The 19430-nt window shown below is 35.5% G+C and overlaps 1 protein-coding gene across 5 annotated transcripts in view; it reads right to left on the bottom strand.

The window, feature by feature from the left end:
* Tasor2 (transcription activation suppressor family member 2) overlaps positions 1 to 19430 on the bottom strand; it is a 55290-nt gene that overhangs the window by 18064 nt on the left and 17796 nt on the right. For 3 of the 5 annotated variants that reach the window (XM_010621430.2, XM_010621432.3, XM_033761800.1), the window contains exons 2-12: positions 15725 to 15861; positions 15482 to 15606; positions 15378 to 15397; positions 15182 to 15281; positions 13313 to 13413; positions 12253 to 12356; positions 10511 to 10583; positions 10344 to 10406; positions 6851 to 7570; positions 3394 to 3636; positions 412 to 1291 (exon numbers count right to left, since the gene is read on the bottom strand). In XM_010621430.2, coding sequence (XP_010619732.1) covers positions 412 to 1291; positions 3394 to 3636; positions 6851 to 7570; positions 10344 to 10406; positions 10511 to 10583; positions 12253 to 12356; positions 13313 to 13413; positions 15182 to 15281; positions 15378 to 15397; positions 15482 to 15507 — 2330 coding nt within the window. In that variant the 5' untranslated portion in view covers positions 15508 to 15606; positions 15725 to 15861. Of the gene's footprint in view, positions 1 to 411; positions 1292 to 3393; positions 3637 to 6850; positions 7571 to 10343; positions 10407 to 10510; positions 10584 to 12252; positions 12357 to 13312; positions 13414 to 15181; positions 15282 to 15377; positions 15398 to 15481; positions 15607 to 15724; positions 15862 to 17484; positions 17645 to 19430 lie in introns of those variants that run through there. The other 2 variants (XM_010621431.3, XM_010621433.2) reach the window with 2 other exon arrangements.

Raw genomic sequence — 19430 nt, 5'->3', positions numbered from 1 at the left:
GTAATCCCAGCACTTGGGAGGCCGAGGCAGGAGGATTGCTGTGAGTTCGAGAACACCCTGGGCTTCATAGTGAGTTCCAGGTCAGTCTCAACTCTACATAGTGAGACCCTGTCTCAAAAACCAAAAACCAAAAACCAAACAAACAAACAAACAAACAAAATCAATGATCATGAGTGTTGCTGAAAGAGCATTACAAATGGAAAAGTTATCTATCTTTAAAAAGACTAATCACTGGCAATGGCAAAACCTGTTATTCTCAATAAAAATGTCTGCCTGATATTAATACTAAATTACTGGTTTTATACACAATACTTCTTTCTCCTTCCCCAAATACGGCACCATTTTCCCATCTTCCTGTGTTAATCTCAACTGAAAAAGTTACAACCATTTTCAAGTTTTACTCATACTTACCCATGCAGTGCTCTTACAATAGTTTTCTCCAGTGGGTTGTTTGTGTATTTGCTATCTAAGTTGAACGCATATTCTGTTTCACATTTGAAAGTGACCTTATAGGAGCCATCACAGCTAATTATAGTATGGGAGCAAAAAACACTTTTCAGGTTGGAAGATATAAATCGACCTCTGCGTGGTACCAATGAACCCTCTGAAAGCTTCTGTAGAGGGGAGGTGTTCTGTAGATGCCGAAACGGTGTGACTTTCCCCACTGGAGTTCCAGCTTCAGGGCCTTTTGTTCCAGTCTTTGCAAAAGCAGGGCCTGATAACCCTCTCTGCTGTAGATACTTCTTTGAGTGTTCTCCAAGGAGCAGAGCATATGAGTGCTCTACAGTTATAGGACAGTTTGGTCCTGTGCCCAAAGGCTCTGACGTTTCCTCATGGAGTGCTGACTGGGCATCAGCAGGCATCTGACTACAAGTAATCAAGTTTTCTTCTTCTTGGCTAACAATTAAGCCTGACCCTGAATTACTCTTCGGATCGCAGGATGATTTAGATAACAGCACACCTTTTTGACTTTTAACTCCACTATGATAATCATGGTCAGGAGTGCCACACAATGAACTTTCTTTGGAGAGTAAAATATTGTTTTGTGGCAATTCAGAGGAGCAGGGAAGGTTTCTAGCCTCACATAATGGTGTGGAAGAGGCAGCAGAGCTTAATGCTAGATCAGCTAACATATTTAGGGCCTGGGAGTCATAGTTTACAATGGAGTCTTCAGGAAGATCTTTTTGAGCCACTGTGGTACTTTGTGGTTGATCTACATTTATGCTATTTCCATCTTTTTGACCATCTGATGAAATCTCTGATTGAAGCTGTAAAGCAGTTTCTTCTTTGGCTTCAGTATAAAAGAAAAAAGTGAAAAGATATAACACACTTTTCATAGAATTAATTTTCTTCCACATTATTACACCTTAGTGAAAATTAACATTTATATATTCAAGAAATGTCTCTTGATATATTACAGTTTATATATTAGAATTTCATTATTGGATTCAGGTTTATTTCAACCCTCAGATACATATATTATAAAGTACTGATAGAGGAACAAATCTTAGGGGACTTATATACTAATTTAAAAAGACGTCACCATTCAAAATGCATGTATTAAGTTATTCGTAACACATACTACTAAGCTCAAGAAATACACACAGGGGAAAAGAAAAACCAAAGTAAAACGAGAGTCCTGCCCTCAGGGAAGCCTGCAAGCTAGTGAGGTTGTAAGAATTTAGAAGTTGGAAGTATGTATTAGATAGCTAACCTATTTTCTCAGAAACCATTTCCTTTAATAAGTCATTAGAGGAACCACCTAAGTTCAAATTAGAGTAATTTTTAAACTACATTAAGCTTAAATTATAATATGTAATGATATGAAAAATTAGGAGTCACAAAGATCCAGACTTGCCAGTTAACGTTATCACCTTTTTACTCTATATACAAAAAATGGTAATTTTCTTATGGACAATTAAATCAGTTTGCCCTTAACCAGAAAATTTACATTCTCCAATGGTCTGCTTTCATTAATCCTTCTTTTGTTTAATTTTTGAGAAAGGGTCTTGGTATGTAATTCAGGCTGGCCTTGAACTCACTATGTAGAGTTCAGGCTGGCCTCGAACTTGTGTGATCCTCCTGTCTCAGCCTCCTGAGTGCTGGGATTACAGGGTCATGAATCCTTCTTAAATGCTATTACTATTAAGAATAAAGTTCACAGGTATACTAGTCAATGATTCCCTGTTCCCAGTGAATGAATGGACAGAGAAGTCAATTATGTTCCTCTTCATAATTAATAGTCTGAAATGAATTGATAACCTGCTTGCAAAGACCAATAACTAATACATTTAAAGAAAAATCTCGAGCCTACAATGTTATCATTAGAATGAAAAGGGTGTGTAGAAAAGCTTAATCAACCACTGCCCAGCTTTTTTTATTTTGTTTTTTTTTTTGGCAATGGAGATCGAACTCGGGACCTTGTGCTTGTGAGGTAAGTGGTAGAACCACTGACCAGTTTTTACAGAAAATAGCAAAGTCCAAAGGGCTTGTAGAAAAAAAAGGAGCTCAAAGCAGAGACAACTCCCTTGTTAGCCCCACAGCTATAATGGAAACACCCCCACCTCCCCCACCCCAGGGTGGGAATCAAACCAGAAGAATCAGGGAAATTAAGACAAAAAACTGATAGAAATATAAAAAATGAGGGAATGAAGTCTCTGTGAAACAAAACCAAACAAAACAACAAGATATACAATAACAGGTCTTAATACCATAGATACAATCTCATTTATGGACCCTGCAGTCTGGAGGAAGAATCACACCACACGTAGAAAAGTACAGTTAAGGGAAGTAGACCCACACCCAGGAATAGACAGTGTGCATTCAGTGGCATAAAGGTAAAGTCTAAGGTGAAAACAGAACTTTTTAGCAAAAAGGTTATGTCTAACAGCTTGATAAACAGAAGCAGTCAGTTTTTTGTTCATATCACTATTCACTTAAAGTTAGAAATATAAAGTAACTTTTAAAATTAATAGCTTTTTAAGTCAAATACAGGATTCTGGATTATTGAGTTTTAAGCAATTTGTTTACAATTTCCTCAAGACGGACTAACAGCCTTTTACTTTTTATAATGAGCATGATTTAGACAAATACTCCCAGATACTACTAGTTTTTACTCATAAATACAGCCATTTATACTATTTAACTCACAAAAATTCATGTTAGGCTTCATACAAATTAAAAAATAGGGTCTATTTCCTGAAAGTTAGTGTTTACACTTTCCTATTTGTTCACAACAGGAAATCAAGTTATTTATTTCAGGGTCTGAACTAAAGAATACAGAATGAATTACTGATGAATTTCAACTGCTTTTACATTATTTTAAAATGTATCTTGCAATCTCTATCACATCTGTATTTTAGTGTTTACATGTATAGGAAGAGTGTTTCTTACCAGGTTGTGGCTGCTTTCTGATTCTGGGATTCTGACTGCCTTTTACTGTATTTACTCTCTGTTTTTGTGGAGATTTCTTCACAGGTGGCTTAACCCTTGTAACAGTTTTGACTGTAGATTTCTCTTGTCTCCTTGCCCTTTTAGTATTTGTTGCCACTGGAACCTCTTTAGAAATGGGAACTTCTTGGTTTCTCCTATTCGATTTGGTTTTCTGTACAAACTGTGCAGTCAGCACTTCTGCACCTTAGGTAGAAAAAGACACCACTTTTTTAAGGGGAAGGGGCTCAGATATTTTTCATCATAGCTTTCTCTTTATTTCTTGTTTTAGGGGGCAACTGTAAATTTTTGGGAATAACTAAAAGATTTTATTTTTTAAAAACAAATTAAATGCTCTCACAGAAATATAAAAATAGGAATTTCGTAAGAGTCTGCTTGTAGCTTTATCAGGTGAAAAAGAAAATTATCAGGGAGCAAAAAACAAAACAAAACAAAACAACACCAAAGGCCGGGCGTGGTGGTGCATTCCTATAATCCCAGCACTCGGGAGGCTCAGGCAAGCGGATCACTGTGAGTTCAAGACCAGCCTGGACTACATAATGAGTTCCAGGTCAGTCTCAACTACATAGTAAGATCCTGTCTCCAAAAAAAAAAAAAAAAAAAAAAAAAATCAGGGTAATAATATAAAACCCACAGCCTAATTTTTAAAAATTCTGTATAATCTTTTCTGATTGATGCGGCAGTAAAACTAAACATGTTAGCTCACTGCCCTGGGAAACAAATAAATTATGTTTAAATAAAAAGCAACACAGCCCCTTATATAAGGTTATATGGTTAAAACTATAATCACCCTGTAGAGAGGAGAGTTTGTACTCACAAAAAGCCACATTATACATTTCATTACTCATCAATATCTCAGTACCATCCAAAAAATAAGCTTAAACATTTTTTCAGAGAAAGACTGAGGAAAGTCCGCACCTCCTATTATTTGCTACAAATTTACCACCTTAACAAACAAACAAACAAAAATCATCTCTCTTACAAGACGATCTGCTTTGCTTCTTACATGGAATTAAGAAAATAGCTACAAGCAGAGGTAGTAGGTAGGGAGGCAAAAAAATGCCACTAGCTTACAAGCACACAATAAAACTGTCAATTTTTTGAGTTGAAAAAATTAATAAATGTCCCCTTTAGAACTTTTCCCCATTGGCTTTTCATAAATTCAGTTGTTTTCACCAGTAAATTTAGCCCCAAAGATATACAATCACCCATGAATGTTAGCAAATACTTTAAAATTATACAAAAAAACACCATTTCTCATTCAGAACATTATCCATGATGTTAAAGAACATAAGCTACTGATGAGTTTTAGGGATATGTAGAAAAAGAGAAACATTTCATTTCATTCTTTTGAAGGGGTTAAAGAAAGGAGTGGTTTTAAAGAAAGCTTTCAGAATCTCTTAATGTTATAGATTTCTCTAGTGCTAATTATCTTCCTCCCTATTAAATTATCATAAAAAATAAAGCACCATACTGGTTTTAAAATAAAGACTTCTCATTACAGTTCAGTTATATTTCCTAAAATATTCCGCATAGGGCAAATATCAAGCAGGAAACATATTTAAAACTAAATTAAAAGAAAAAGAAAATAACATCAGACAACCAAAACCCATTTGTACAAACAAGAAGAGAAGATCTCTCATAAAACCAGATCCTGGGCCAGGACTGGGGGTGGGTGGTATTCTATATGTATTACTAAATGCCATCTTTCTCAATCATGTAATAATCCAGTGTGTGTGGGTTGTAAAACAAATTAAATTATCACAACCAGAATTCTTTCTTAAACAGAAAACATTAAATTGTATTACAGAGTAAATGCTCTTTGAAATTTCTATTTCAATCATGTATGAATTTGAGTATTAGAATACAGTAGCACTTATAAAGATTATACAGTAATTTAAAACATTTGGGAAACAGTAAGAATGTATGTTGAATTAGAGATAATTTAATCCCCTGAAGTAAAATGATTTACCCAGAACAGAGGCTCATATGGTTGGCCTGGAATGTACTTACAAACAGTTGCACAGTCTGACCCCACGCTTTGTACTGCCGTACTTCCCGCCAACCTCCTAAATACACATGCAGCACACTACTTCTCAAACCACAGCAGGCCATGTTAGAAGGTTAAAACCTTAATTATTCAGAATCCTGTTGATCAGCGTATCCTACACGTTACCTCTTTGGAGACTAACATTTTCAAATTCAAATAGCATAGATGAGTTGGCAAACATTCTGTGAAGGGCCAGAAAGTACATATTTTCAGTTGTGAAGGCCACCTGCTAGTCCCAGTCACAACTGCTGAACTTTGCCAACGGAGAGTGAGAGAAGCCAAAGGTGAAACAGGTATGACTAAGTGGTGCCTTGTATGTTTAGTTCCCTGCCCTTTTAGAGAAAACACACTAACTATAATTGGAGATGATGCCGTGGCAGGCTGGCTAAAGTACATTTGTCAAAATACTTAATGACTCTGGAATCTGATTCTTAGTTACTTTCCAGGCACATCAAAACCTCTTGTGGAACTTTTTCAATATATGACTATATTCCATCTCAGCGGGCTGGTTTTAAGATACAGCTGATGATTTTTTTTCTTTAGTATGGGGGATTGAATGTAGGCCTTTGCGCTGAGCTACGCCCCCAGTCCTTTTTCTATTTTTTGAGACAAGATCTTGCTAAGTTGTCCAGGCTGGGCTGGAACTTTCAATTCTCCTGCTGCAGCTTCCCAGGTGATCATTTAAAAAGCTCCAATGCATACAAATGAAGTGATGCTTGATCCCAGACTGCTTTCGTGTTAAGGTCCAGGAATTTCCCCTCTCTTCAGTGTTTAGGTTTCCCTGTTATTAGTATGCTTGCTTTCTTTTTCTTTAGCAGATCTCCCATTTCCACCTCAATTTGTCAGAGGATGGTACAGAAAAACAGATAACCATCTTTCTGAGAATGAAATATAAATATGTGATAGTCTGAGGGGTTTTACAAGTAGAACATAGCTCTTGATGGGCAGGCTTTTAAGATATCTGATTATCTTATTTCATAGTTTTCAGCAATTACTCCTCAAGCTTTGGCTTTACCTAAATACTTCTCAAGCTTTGGCAGGTATACACATTTCCTAGAGAGACATGACAGTATTTCTAAAAAATTTCTTTCTTTCTTTTTTTTCAGACAGGGTCTCACTATGTAGTCGAGACTAACCTGGAACTCACTATGTAGCCCAGGCTGGTCTCGAACTCACAGTGATCCTCCTGCCTCAGCCTCCCGAGTGCTGGGATTACAGGCATGCACCACCACGCCTGGCTTATAACAAATTTCTAATACTCTGCCATGCTCCAGTCCACAGAAATCCAGACAGGAACAGGCTTTGAATACAATAGTTACTACTTTAATAATCTATATAAATTGTACTTACCCCTTTTTCTTTTCTGAGGTAACTGTCCTTTAACTAACTTAAGAGTTGGTGGAGAGTATGATCTGCTGTCTGTTCCAGCTGTAGCTCTTTTGGCAAATGGGCGGCACAGGTTCACTCTTTTGCTGGGCATTATGGGTAGCATGCTGGCCTTTCTCTTTGGCTGCACTCTCAGATTTGATGCTGCACTCAATGGAACCACAGCGCCCTTCTTTGCTTTAAACATTTCTTCAGAACTCTTTTCTGTTTGAGTTTCTTTTCTTACTTCTGCCTCTGAGTCAGGAAATTCTGGATCTGGAGTCATAACTAAAGAAAATCCAGCATCACAAATTCCATCTGAAATGTACGGAGATGGAGGACGTTCTGCTAACAAACCCAAAGCGGTAGACACTTCCAATGTATAACCACTAGGATCTGAAAAATAAGACTTCAACTGAGTTAAAGACTCTGTAGAGCACTTTTCAGGTGGAGGAACCAGATCAAAACTACCTGACAGTTTCCTAAAGAATGTAGTCTCTTTCTTTACATCCTGAGGAGCAGCAGTCAAAGAAAGGCTTTTGTCCACCTTGTTCAGTTCTTGGAAATTATGCTTTACTAATATGTTTGGATGAGTTCCTTCTTCAGGAAATAATTTCTTTGCTTCTAGAAGAGCACAATTAAGAGTAGATAAAATGGGAGCCACCTTCCATGAGATGTCATCTTCAATTTTCAAAGCTTTCACCTCTAAAACAGACATCATATATATTAAAAGCCTGATGTTTCTTTAATAAAACATGTAGGGAAAACGCTTTAAACAGGATGGTCAAATATCCTGAGAGGTTCCTAATGATGACCAATTGGCAGCGATCACACTTATGAGTATATTTAACATATTCACCACCCACCAGGCTATAAACCATATGTCTTGCTGCTGGGAGGCTTGAATTACTGATGTTACATGCATGACTGCTCTACTGGGTTGCTTTTTATTAATTTTATTAGTAAAAAAATGGATAAAAGTGATTATGCTCATTTGTACCACTAGTGGTAGATAGTCAGGCACTTACCAGCAGTGATTCAAGCTGACAGGAGTGTGTAAATACGTAACTTCATAAATTTTGAAATTACAGGCATATATTGAACTGAAATAGAACCGTATGACATGCAATTGCTAAGTTAGAAGAAATAAACTAAACTGTATCTCTAACTTGAATCTCACTTGATCAGGAACTCAGCAGGATGTCAAAGGACCTTTACAGTAACAATAACCACAATGGCTTTTAGAGAAGATGGATTTGCTTTTCTATTTATTTTCTGCTTTCAAAATACAGTTTATTTGTACCTATGCAACTCTCTCTAAATTTTTTTAGAAGCTAAAATGCTAATAAACCAAATTGAAAGGACCTAAATAATCCTCAAATCTCTTTGAAACAATAGTTGCTAATTCTATCACCCTTTCTAGCAAATTAAATTAAAAAATTAAAACTAAGTAAACCAATGGGTCTATTTCTTCTCTTCCAGCTCATTCTTTGAACACTCCTTTTTTTTTGGTACCAGGCATCAAACTTGGGCTTGCAAGGCAGGTGACGGAACCACTGAACTGAATCCCCGGCCCAGACAGTACTTTTTAAGCAAATCAGTAACTGAAAAGAACCAGTGTGAGAAAAAAAAGAAAAGGTTGGGTTTTTATGAACTTTTTATATACTAGAGTTATCAATAATATGAACTGACAGATAACAAAAACCTCCAGTACCCAGTAATAAATGGGAATTATCCCATTCTTTTTCAAGAGAAAGCACCTGAGAATTATAAAACATCACGTCAGTCTCAGTTAAATAATTAGTACTACAGCAAGTATTAGTTAAAGGAAAAGGAAGGTAAATAAAAACATGCAGGAAAATATGGTTAGATATTAAGTTCCTTAAGAAGTAAAGAAGATATAAAATATAAAAATGTCCTTATGTATTTTAAAGCATACAGATAACAACAAAGTAGCATTTTCTAGGCAACTTCGTTATTGTAAGAAGTAACTTAGCAATGCAGCATTATTTCTAATAGACTATTATAAAATCTCTAAAAATCTTTAAGTTGGCTAAACAAAGTATTAATCAATGTAAAACAAGTAGCTTTAAAATTCTGCATGACCTTAAGTAAAAAACATTTTAATGAGGCTGAGGAGCAAATGAAAAAGAAAACATTCCAATATTTATTCAAATAGAGTTCCTATGCTCTCTTTGGGTACAAGTAGCAATGGTTTTTATCCAAGTGGCAATTTACAATGAAACAGAAGTCAGAAATCTTGCAGGGAGAAGCTCTAAGATATAAAAGCTGGAAGTCGGTACTGGTCAGATGTTTAACCTTTGGCAAATTTAAGTCTCACTTTGTCATTCTTTTTAGGGTTGCTAAATCATTTACAAATTTTACAATATATAATAATTCAAATAAACCATTGTGTTATTACAATTGGTAATGTTTTGCTTGTTCTCCAAGGAAGTGATACCCAAGGAAGTTCAGCTCCTGGCTGTGAATAACTTATTACAATTTTTAATAATCAGTTTTAGCTAAACATGGTGTAGATCAAGGTCCTGAGTTCCTGATCTGTAGTCTGATACTTGGAAGGCTGAGGTGGGAGGATCCTACGTCCAAGAATTCAAGACAAGCTTGGGCAGCATAGTGAGATCCTGTCTCACCCTCCCACCCTTAAAAAATCAACTTAAAAAAATTTCCATGCCATATTGGCTGGAGATACAGCTCAGTAGTTGGACACTTGTCTAGCATGCATCAGAAAACACAAAACAAAAAAACCACACAACATGATTATAAAACAATGAGAATTTCCTGTTCTGATAAAAGGCAGACACTAAACAATTTATTGATAATAAGCCTAAGGATTGTAGTTGAAGTTATCGAGTATTCTTGAAACTCCAACTTGACAGACATAAACGAGATTAGTGTTTCTCAACCTCTTCATTTGTTATCCTTCCCTAAGAGCCTTTTCAGACATAATTTTCTCATAACTGCCCTCTGAAAATTTAACACAGATGTGTATCTGTTTAGAAGCCACATGAATAATACTTTTTCACCACAGAGCTAAGTTTTGGTCCTCTAGGGAGGCAGTATCACCCTCAGAATGTAAAGGACAAATATGGAGACCAGCAGTACAGAGAGAAGGAAGGGTATCTATGAGGACACCGAGTCGCACCCATCGTAGCCTATGGGTAAGGTGTATCAGCAACAAATGGATTCAATTTTGGCAAGCTCAATTTGGGCAACCTTGGGGAAAATCCCAGTGGAAATGACAGCAGACACTGAAAACAGAGGCCTGAACCTCAGAGGAAAGGGTAACCTTCAGACCTTCAGGAGGTCAAGAGCAGCCAACTCTGTAGCATAAGGGAAGAGTTAATTAAAGAGAGAGAAAAAAAGGTGAACAGTTAACATTGTTATGTGGTACTAAGATGTCAAGTTGGATGAGGACTAAAAACAGACTGAGTGAATTGGATGCCACTGTTATCCTTACCTGTTGCCAAGGGTGAATGGAATAAATGTAACACATGTAGACTCATCTGTTCATCTCCAATATCTATAGAGAATGAGAATCAAAAGGAGTAAAGTTATTGCTTCTGATTGCATAAAACAAACGTACATATATTGAAAAAAATTGTCCCCAAAGTTAGTTTTCCTTACCTGGCTCTGTTATTAAGGCTGCTGATGAAAGTAAAATGAAAAATGCCCGATCTTCTAAGCATTTGATGATTGCCTTAAACATTAAAAAGAAAAAGAAATAAAGATTGTTTAATAGCTCTCTCCTCTACTGTACTCATTAGTGTATTTTGAGCTCAAGAAAAAATTTTTCAAATGTTAGTGTTTGTAGGAATCATGAGAATTTTGACTCCAATATCAGAAACCACAAATTCCTTAGGTCAAATAATCATGCCCCATTCTGGCTAAATACAATAACCAGAACAGCAAGGGTAAGTTTTAGAACAGTGTTCAACTATGTAACAGGTCAATGAGGAAAGACTTATTTCTTTTTGTTCCCAGTGAGACAGTTTAGATTTCCAATCATTAACAAAAAGCCAAAACCTGTAATCCCAGCACTTGGGAGGCTGAGGCACCAGGATCACTGCAAGTTCGAGCCCAACCCAAGCTACATAGTGAATTAAAGGCCACCCTGGACTACACAATGAGATCCTGTCTCAGAAAATAAAAAAACAAAAAACAACAACAAAAAACCCATGGATGTACCATGTGGCCATTAATTCAAGATGAATCAGATCTATAAATAATATATTTTATTCTTTACAGTGCTGGGGACTGAACCCAGGGCTTCACACAAGCTAGGCAGCCACTCTACTGCTGAGTTACATCCCCAGTCCTAAATAGCATCCTAAGATCGTGTTTTTTGGGTCGGGGATTTAGCTCAGTGGTTCGGCCACCTGCCTTGCAAGCACAAGGTCCTGGGACTCGCGAGGCAGGCGGCAGAACCACTGAGCTAAATCTCGGGCCCCTTAAGCTCATGTTTATATAAAAATTATTACAGAATCCTGGAACTAGAAAGACCAGATGATACCAACCTTCCCAAATCCTTTCTACAGCATCCTAACAGATTAAAAAAAAGAAAATAATCACTTCTACTGGCAACAAAAAATTCAGATAAAAGAATTCTACCAGAGTCTTCAAAACAATCTTGAGCTCCAATTTTAATGATTTTAGCAAGCAGGGAAATTTTGTCCTAAGGAAGTTATCTAGCTATCATTCTAAATCATTAAGTTGAAAGTTCTTTTTTCCACTGTTCATCATATGTCCATAACAAAGATAAAATCCAATGTTCATACAACAATTTTAAGGCAATAAATACCTTGAGACATACAAGTAAATTGAAATACAAAGGGGGATGAAAATATGCTAAGTCAGTAAGTACTATATGAACACATCAATAAATACTAAACAATGTAAACCCTTTCAGCAATCTAAAATAATTCAAACTAGATACAACCAATACTTAGATGTAAATTTTTCAGTTCAAGAAATAAGGGGAAAGAAAAAAAATGAGAAAATGAAAAAATGGAAATAAAATATTTGTAAATAGGGAGGGGTGGGGGAGTGAAGGGAGGGCAGGGATAAGGAGAAAAAACGAGAACCAAGACCCGTCAAAGGTACAAGACCCCAACGATGAATGTAACTGTACTGTGAATCTAAAATGTACCAATAAACTCAATGAGGAAAAAAAGTCAGCACAAAAAAAAAAAAAAAAAAAAAAAAAATACACATTATATAAATGATTCTTGCTGGGCACGATGGCACATCACTGTAATCTCAGCACTTGGGAGGCTGAGGCAGTAAGAGTGCCACAAGTTCAAGGCCAACCTGGGCTACACATTGAGTTCAACACCAGTGTGAACTACATTAAAAAAAAAGATTCTTACCAATTGATTATTTTTAATGTATTCTGTTAATGTATCTACTTCTTTCCTTTGTTTGTTTGACAGTTCCACCTCATACAAATTAAAGCACAAATCTTGGTAACAGACTGTAAAGGAAATAAAAAAAACATTTCTTCAATATATTGTTATTTTTGCAACTAATTCACTCATTTTGTCACAAAAGTGAGAAGTAGCAACATTACTCAAAAAACCTTTATGATTTAATGTTCTTAGTTATAAAACTCCTTAATAAAAAGTTACTAAAGTTTTTTTTGGGGGGGGTGGGGGGGAAATAGAATCTCACTATGTGGTTCAGCCTGGCCTGGAACTCCCTTTGTAGTTCACGCTGAACTCAAACTTGTGGCAATCCTCCTACCTCAGTTTCCCAAGTTCTGAGATTATAGGCATGCACCACATGCCTGGCTCTGAATTAGTTATTTTATTTTATTCATTTATTTTTTGTTTTTTTGAGACACAGTCTCACTATGTAGTTGAGACTGCCGTGGAACTCACTATGTAGCCCAGGCTGGTCTCGAACTCACAGAGATCCTCCTGCCTCAACCTCCCCAGTGCTGGCATTACAGGCGTGCGCCACCATGCCTGGCTGAATTAGTTATTTTAAAACAATGCTCTTATTTACACTGACACCGCTCACAGCTACATTAACAAGACAAATACATCAATGTTCCATGAAGTAACCTCAATAATCAAAAAATTTTCTTCTCATGTTTATTTTCTTTCACTTGGTTTTAAAGTATGTAAACAGTTACAAAACTGCTTTTGTTCTTCAGAAGAATGGTTGTGAGTTCCCAACTATTTTTAATGTCTTTTAATAATATTCTCATTAAACCCTACTCTTTCACCTTAAACAAAACTATCATCTAGTTTCTACTCAGCTTCCAAGAAATGAATATGGCAACTCTTGAATTTTCTCAAAAGAGCCTTTTAAAGAAGCACCTATGATGAAACAAAGTATGTATGTACAGGTATGTATGTTTGGAAGACAGAGAAGAAAGTAGAACAAAGCCCAGAACATGCAGTGTACCATCTTATTTTAACAGACCTTTTTGCTCCAAGTAAATCTGTTTTCTAAAAGCAGCTTCTGGCAGTCTTTCTTTCAAAGATGACACTTGCATTACATACTTAAAATCTAGTTCATGTGGTCTAAAAAACAAAACAGTATCAGGTAATATAATAAATATTCAAACTATAGCTCTGTAATTTTTAGTTTTTTCTTGGCAGGAAGAGTTTTTAGTTTTCTAATGTAAATACAAATAAAAATATAATTATCATGGAAGCCCTTAAATTAACAGACTTCAGGTTAAACAACATGCATTTTTTTAACAATATAGAATTTCATCCTTCATCCCGATCCCCGGCATATTTGCTTTGCTCCCGATTTTCTCTATAGATTAACTTTTCTCATTTTTTTGAGAGTAAGATGCCAACCTGAGACCCTTTTACCCCAAATATTTTTTCATATATTGCCTTCAAGAAAGGGGAAATTTTCTTGCACAATGATAAAGCAATCAGCAAAATCAAGAAATTCACAGTATTATTACTTAACTGACCTTATTTAAATTTTGTCAAATATCTCAGCAAGATCCTTCACAGAAAAAGAAAAGAGTTTCCTACTTAGGATAACACAATGTATTTAGTTATCTATTTGTTCAGTCTCCTTTTATCAGGGACAGTTTCTTAGTCTTTATTTTTAAAGAGTACAGACAATTTTGTAGAATGCTTTTGTGTCTGGGTAGGTTTAATGTTTCCTCTTGATAGGACATCACAGAAGTGTTACTGTATCATTCTCTGTGCAGAATGTCAGAAAGCACATGACACCTACTGTGTTAATGCCAAAGTTAATTTAACCACTTAAGATGAGATCTGTCAGTTTTCTCTACTGGAAAGTCAATTTTCCCCCTTATGATTAATAACCAAGTCGGATGGATAGATACAAACATTATCTAAGCTTCAATTTACTATTTTTGGCAAGCACGTATTGATTATCACATTTTATCAGTTTTTCAACATTCAGTAGTTGCATTCTATAGTGAGGAAAAATTCTCCTTTTCCATTTATTTACAGAATTCTTTATTTTTGTGGGTTACAATATGCTTGCTGCCTTTTCTTTAAAAAGGTCAACAGAAAATAAATTCTGATACATTTGTCTTTGTTTATATTTTAACTAAACTACCTGCCTGAACAAAAAGAGTTAATAGATGTCTTTCACAGTTCCTCAGGAAAAAATATATGATGAAAATTCATTATAGCAAAAATAGATGCAACATTTACTTTAAGTAGTATTTTTCTTTTTTTTTGTTTTTTTGTTTTTTTGTTTTTTTGTTTTTTTGAGATAGTCTCACTGTATAGTTGAGACTGACCTGGAACTCACTATGTAGCCCAGGCTGGTCTCGAACTCACAGTGACCCTCCTGCCTCAGCCTCCCGAGTGCTCGGATTATAGGTGTGCGTCACCACGCCCAGCTTAAATAGTATTTTTCTAAGAGAATGATATGGAATTAGGAAGTTGGATACTACAAATCTTAATGAACTTTTAACAGGATTCAACTGCTATAACCTATATAATTTATTGTAACCTATATATTTTATATATAAGGTAATTTATTCTGAGAGATCATTAGCAACAATCTAATCTTTTCTAAAAGATTAGAAATTATGTCTTTTGTGCCACAGCCTTGTGTTTTACACATCTACTCAAATGCATTCTATCTAAAACCAAGTCTAACTGCTAAATTTACCCTAACACTATCCACCGAGACCTAGAAAATAAAATTAAAACAAAAACAAAAACTAAGGGATATGGGCACCATAGTTTTAGTGGTAGGATGCTTTTTTAGCATGCACAAGGCTCTGGATTAGATATCTGGCACTGGAAAAAAAAAAGTAATAGAAGCATTAGGAAGAATACTTACAGGTGTGCTGGAATTACTGCACCATAATTGGGCCACAGAGTTATATCACAAAGCATACAACCTTGAATAGTTAATTTTCCTTTCCATGGAGAGATGAGAACTTTAAGAAATGAAGATTAAAAAATCGAAACATTATTTGTGAATGAAATATCTACTAATTACCCCCCCACAAAGAAGCAATAAAATACTTTCTTACCATTTTTACTGACTTCAAGTCTAAAAAAGAAAAGAAAATAGCATTTTTATAAGAACAAAAGAAACGAACTCAGTTAAAATGAGTATACACACATAATTACTCACATGCTTGTATGAGGTGGTGCTGCCATCTTCTTAGGTTCCCTGTACTGAAAAGCTACAATTATCTAAGGTCTGACCTTCCTGGATCACGCAATAACAGTGCTGCCTGAATGTTCATAGAGGTAATTCTGAAAGAACAAAAGTGAGTACTATCAGTACTTTGAATTGCATGTGTGTTAAATTTCTCAATTCCACTCAGCCTACAATTTAGCACATCAGATATTATTTGATCATAAAAAACTATACCTGACTTAGTTCAAAGGCACAAAAAGACTCTTCTTGTGAGAAACACTGCTAGTATCTGTAGCCACGTGGCAATCATAGCCAGAAGAGGACCCAATGTAGTTAGCTATATAGTTCTCAGATACAAACGTGACTTTTCCCTGGAATAAAAATATTGAAACTAATCAGATATCTTTAAATAACAATAACCTTTACTCTAGGAGTCATTTAAAAGTAGCCTAATAGGGATACAGATTTTTAGATCCTTAAAACTGTATTAACAAATCATGTCTGAGCATCTTCCTGAGACAAGAACCTATCACTTTTACTGTAATTTCAAAGAAATAGATGAATTACCCTAAATTAAGGAGAATATTTTTTATTTTGATGGAGGGGTACTGGGAATCGAACCCAGAGACTTGCATATGCTAGGTAAGTCACGCTCTCTTCTCCCACCGAGTTATACCGCCATCCCCTAAGAAAACCATTTGTTTAAGAGAAATACTACGAAGTTATGATACACTCATTGAATTGCTATTCATTGACTACAACAGAAAAGATGACAGAATCTAAAATTTCAAAAGACAAGTTCCAAACTGAAACATAAATCAATTGCAAATTACGCCTAGAACGTGCTTCACAAACCCTTGATCACTGAAGAGTCAACAGTATTTCCCATTTAGATTTCATATTCTTAAGGGTTAAAGTCAAGTTTGCCATGACGAAATATCACACAATGAATGATTTAAAACGTTGATTGAATTAACAGTGACATAGGTAACAGTAAGAAGTCAAAGAATGCAAACAGAACTACAGTTATAACCACAGCATGAATGAAGCACAGGTTACAACACAGACGTACCTCAAATCCATTACTCTAAATAAATGAAGTCATTCACTTCAATTAATAAATAGACAAATAAATAGTTTAATTTCCACTCTATGAATATCTAGAATAGGAAATCTACAAAGGCAGAAAGCAGACTAATGGCTGCCTAGGGCTAATGATAGTGGGGATTGGGAAATCGCTGTCAATTGTCATGCAGTTTCTTTTTTGGGTGATAAAAATGGTCTAAAATTGATTACGGCGATGGTTGCACAATTCTGACAATACACTAAAAAAAAGGGCATCCCCCCAGGTACCATTTAAAGTAGGTGAATTCTATGGAATGTGAATTATCTTAATGAAATTATTTTTTTAAATGTCAGCAGAAATCTAGTCATGAAGTCCAGCTCAGCCCTGATTTCTATATTCTTTAATACCTGGCAGTGCTAAACACCCCTCTTCTTCTGGGTCAGTGCTAGGACTGACCCAAGGCCTCGCACATGATAGTCAAACACTCTACCACTGAGCTACATCACCAAACCATTTTGAAAAATTTTTGAGAAAAGGATCACTAAGTTGTCCAAGCAGGCCTCATACTTGCAATTCCTGCCTCAGTCTCCCAAGCAGTTAGGCTTACAGATGTGTCCAGTTAACTTAGTCAAATCTCTTCTTGAGATTCTTCCGCTTTGTGTGGAACCTTACTTTCCAGTTTTCCATCCAATGGACTACTCTTGCTTATTCTTCCTTCTATATGTACACAATCTCCCTACACCTTGGTTCCACTGATAACCCAAAAGAGTGATTATTGGCCATTTTCTCCTTCTGTACCATCCTATGTAGCAATAATGTATTGGCTTCAACTAGTGCCTCAGCCCCAGCTCTGATCCCTATTTCACAAATAAGAAGGCTGAACATTAAAAATTTAGTTAATCATATTCTTAAGCATTACAATTCCTACCTCTCTTAACTCATCAGCTTCTCCAGCATTCAGCTTTTCCTTTGTGTGTCTTTCTTCTACTTGTATCACTAAAGTATATAGCTGAAACCTCTCTTACTCCTAACATTCTATAACTGCTAAGTTTGGTCAGTTCTGTGTTCTTATTGTCATTATGACATTTTAGAAGAGATGCTCGTGACACTACTAATCTCTAGGCACTAAAACATATTTTGGGTTTTAGATTAAAAAATTTATCTACAAATATGCTTAAAAGTTTTGACAAGCATTTTCTAAAAGTAACTAAACCTCATTTCATCTTTTAAAAGAAGACTTCTTTTTCCCTAACAGACTTACCTTTGGCTGGATCACTCACAGTGAAGATAGATGCATAACAATTCTACCTTTAAAGAAAAGATTTTTAAAGCAAACCTGCCCTTGTTTTTTATAAACCATTAGTCCACTGTATTATTTCTGAATTACTTCAGGTTTTGCTATTAGATCCCTGTTATTGTTATTGAAACAATTAAAATTAACCAGAATGTTGAAAGTGTTCATTTTATCTCAAAACTATGTAATTTAAACTTGAAAAACCTCTATAGAAACATAGTAGCTATGTAAACAATGAACCATAACAGAGAAATGTGAGGCCACTCTGTGAAAGCGACAAAGAACTCTATACTAATTCAAATCTCACCACATGTAATAAGACGAAACTAAAGAGAAACTATGAGAAGTTGTAAAATTCAAATCTTTTTGTATAAAACCACAATAATAATTTTCTACAATCTAATTCCCTTTCTTAGCTCACAGAGGAAACCCATTTCATGAAGTTCTTCCCAGTATGGTTATTTGTTTTTGTTGGTAAAAGTTTTGTATTGTGTAAAGAGAGAATAACCAAATACTTAAACATGGTATTTTCCTCTTGCAAATTAACTTCTTAAATGTAACTTCTGGACTCCTGCTAAAACGCTAAATTAAATGGTATTTTTCTATTCCCTAGAACATATTACATTCTTGTGACAACATTAAAAAAACTTTGCTAAGAAGGATTAAGTTTAACTACCAAAAATGATGGGCTTATGTCTTTTAAAATTAAAATAAAACTCACAGACACAGTATGTACCAAGTACCTCACCTCATTTAAGAAAATGCCATTTTTCTCAAAAGTCACTTGACTACAAGATCAGATGCAGAATCCAAGTAAGAGGTATAGAGAACTGAAATTGCCCTCTGGAAGAAAGAATCTGTACTTAAGGAGACTGTCTCAAAAACTGTAAAATATGAACAAAAATAATGTCATTATTTAAAAAAACTAAAAAATGGGGCTAAGAGGGGTACAATGAATATTACTCAGTTTATCACCCCTTCTTTTCCCTTATAACTAATAATTATATTTACTAAAATAATTACAACTAAATAATTAATGATGTTACAGCCACTGTGTCTGTATCATCTTAATGAATTTTAGACGACTTCTCCTGTAAAAAAATAACCTGAATAAATTACAACCAAGGTTGAAATTACTTTTAACACAGGAGCTAATGTATATATACCATACCATGCTACATCCTCTATACTTGTTTAAAACTGCACAGTATGCTATACTTCAGCTAATCAAAGGCAGATACCACTGCAGTGTCAGGATGGTGGTCAACAACTGCTTAGACCAGAGGTTTTTACCTTTCACTTAATTATTTTTAACCTACCCCATATTCTGTTTTTTTTTTTTTTTTTTTGTACCGGGGATCGAACTCGGGTCCCTTGCGCTTGCAAAGCAGCCACCAGAACCACTGAGCTAAATCCCCAGCCTGTTAGCTTCTTTTTGTGAGGCTTACTACTGCCCACTCATCAGGCACAAGCAAAATCATTTCATTTCTGTGTTCTCCTACTAGCCACGGGGAGTCTACTGAGCTTATGTGTTATGGGTTGTATTATAAACTTTTTTTTTCATTTTAAAAAATGAAACC

The sequence above is a fragment of the Fukomys damarensis genome, unplaced genomic scaffold (genome assembly GCF_012274545.1).
Source record: "Fukomys damarensis isolate Sample0158 unplaced genomic scaffold, DMR_v1.0_HiC HiC_scaffold_10, whole genome shotgun sequence".
Taxonomy (NCBI): domain Eukaryota; kingdom Metazoa; phylum Chordata; class Mammalia; order Rodentia; family Bathyergidae; genus Fukomys; species Fukomys damarensis.
Note: the sequence above shows the minus strand (reverse complement) of the source record. Positions and strands in the feature narration are given on the sequence as shown.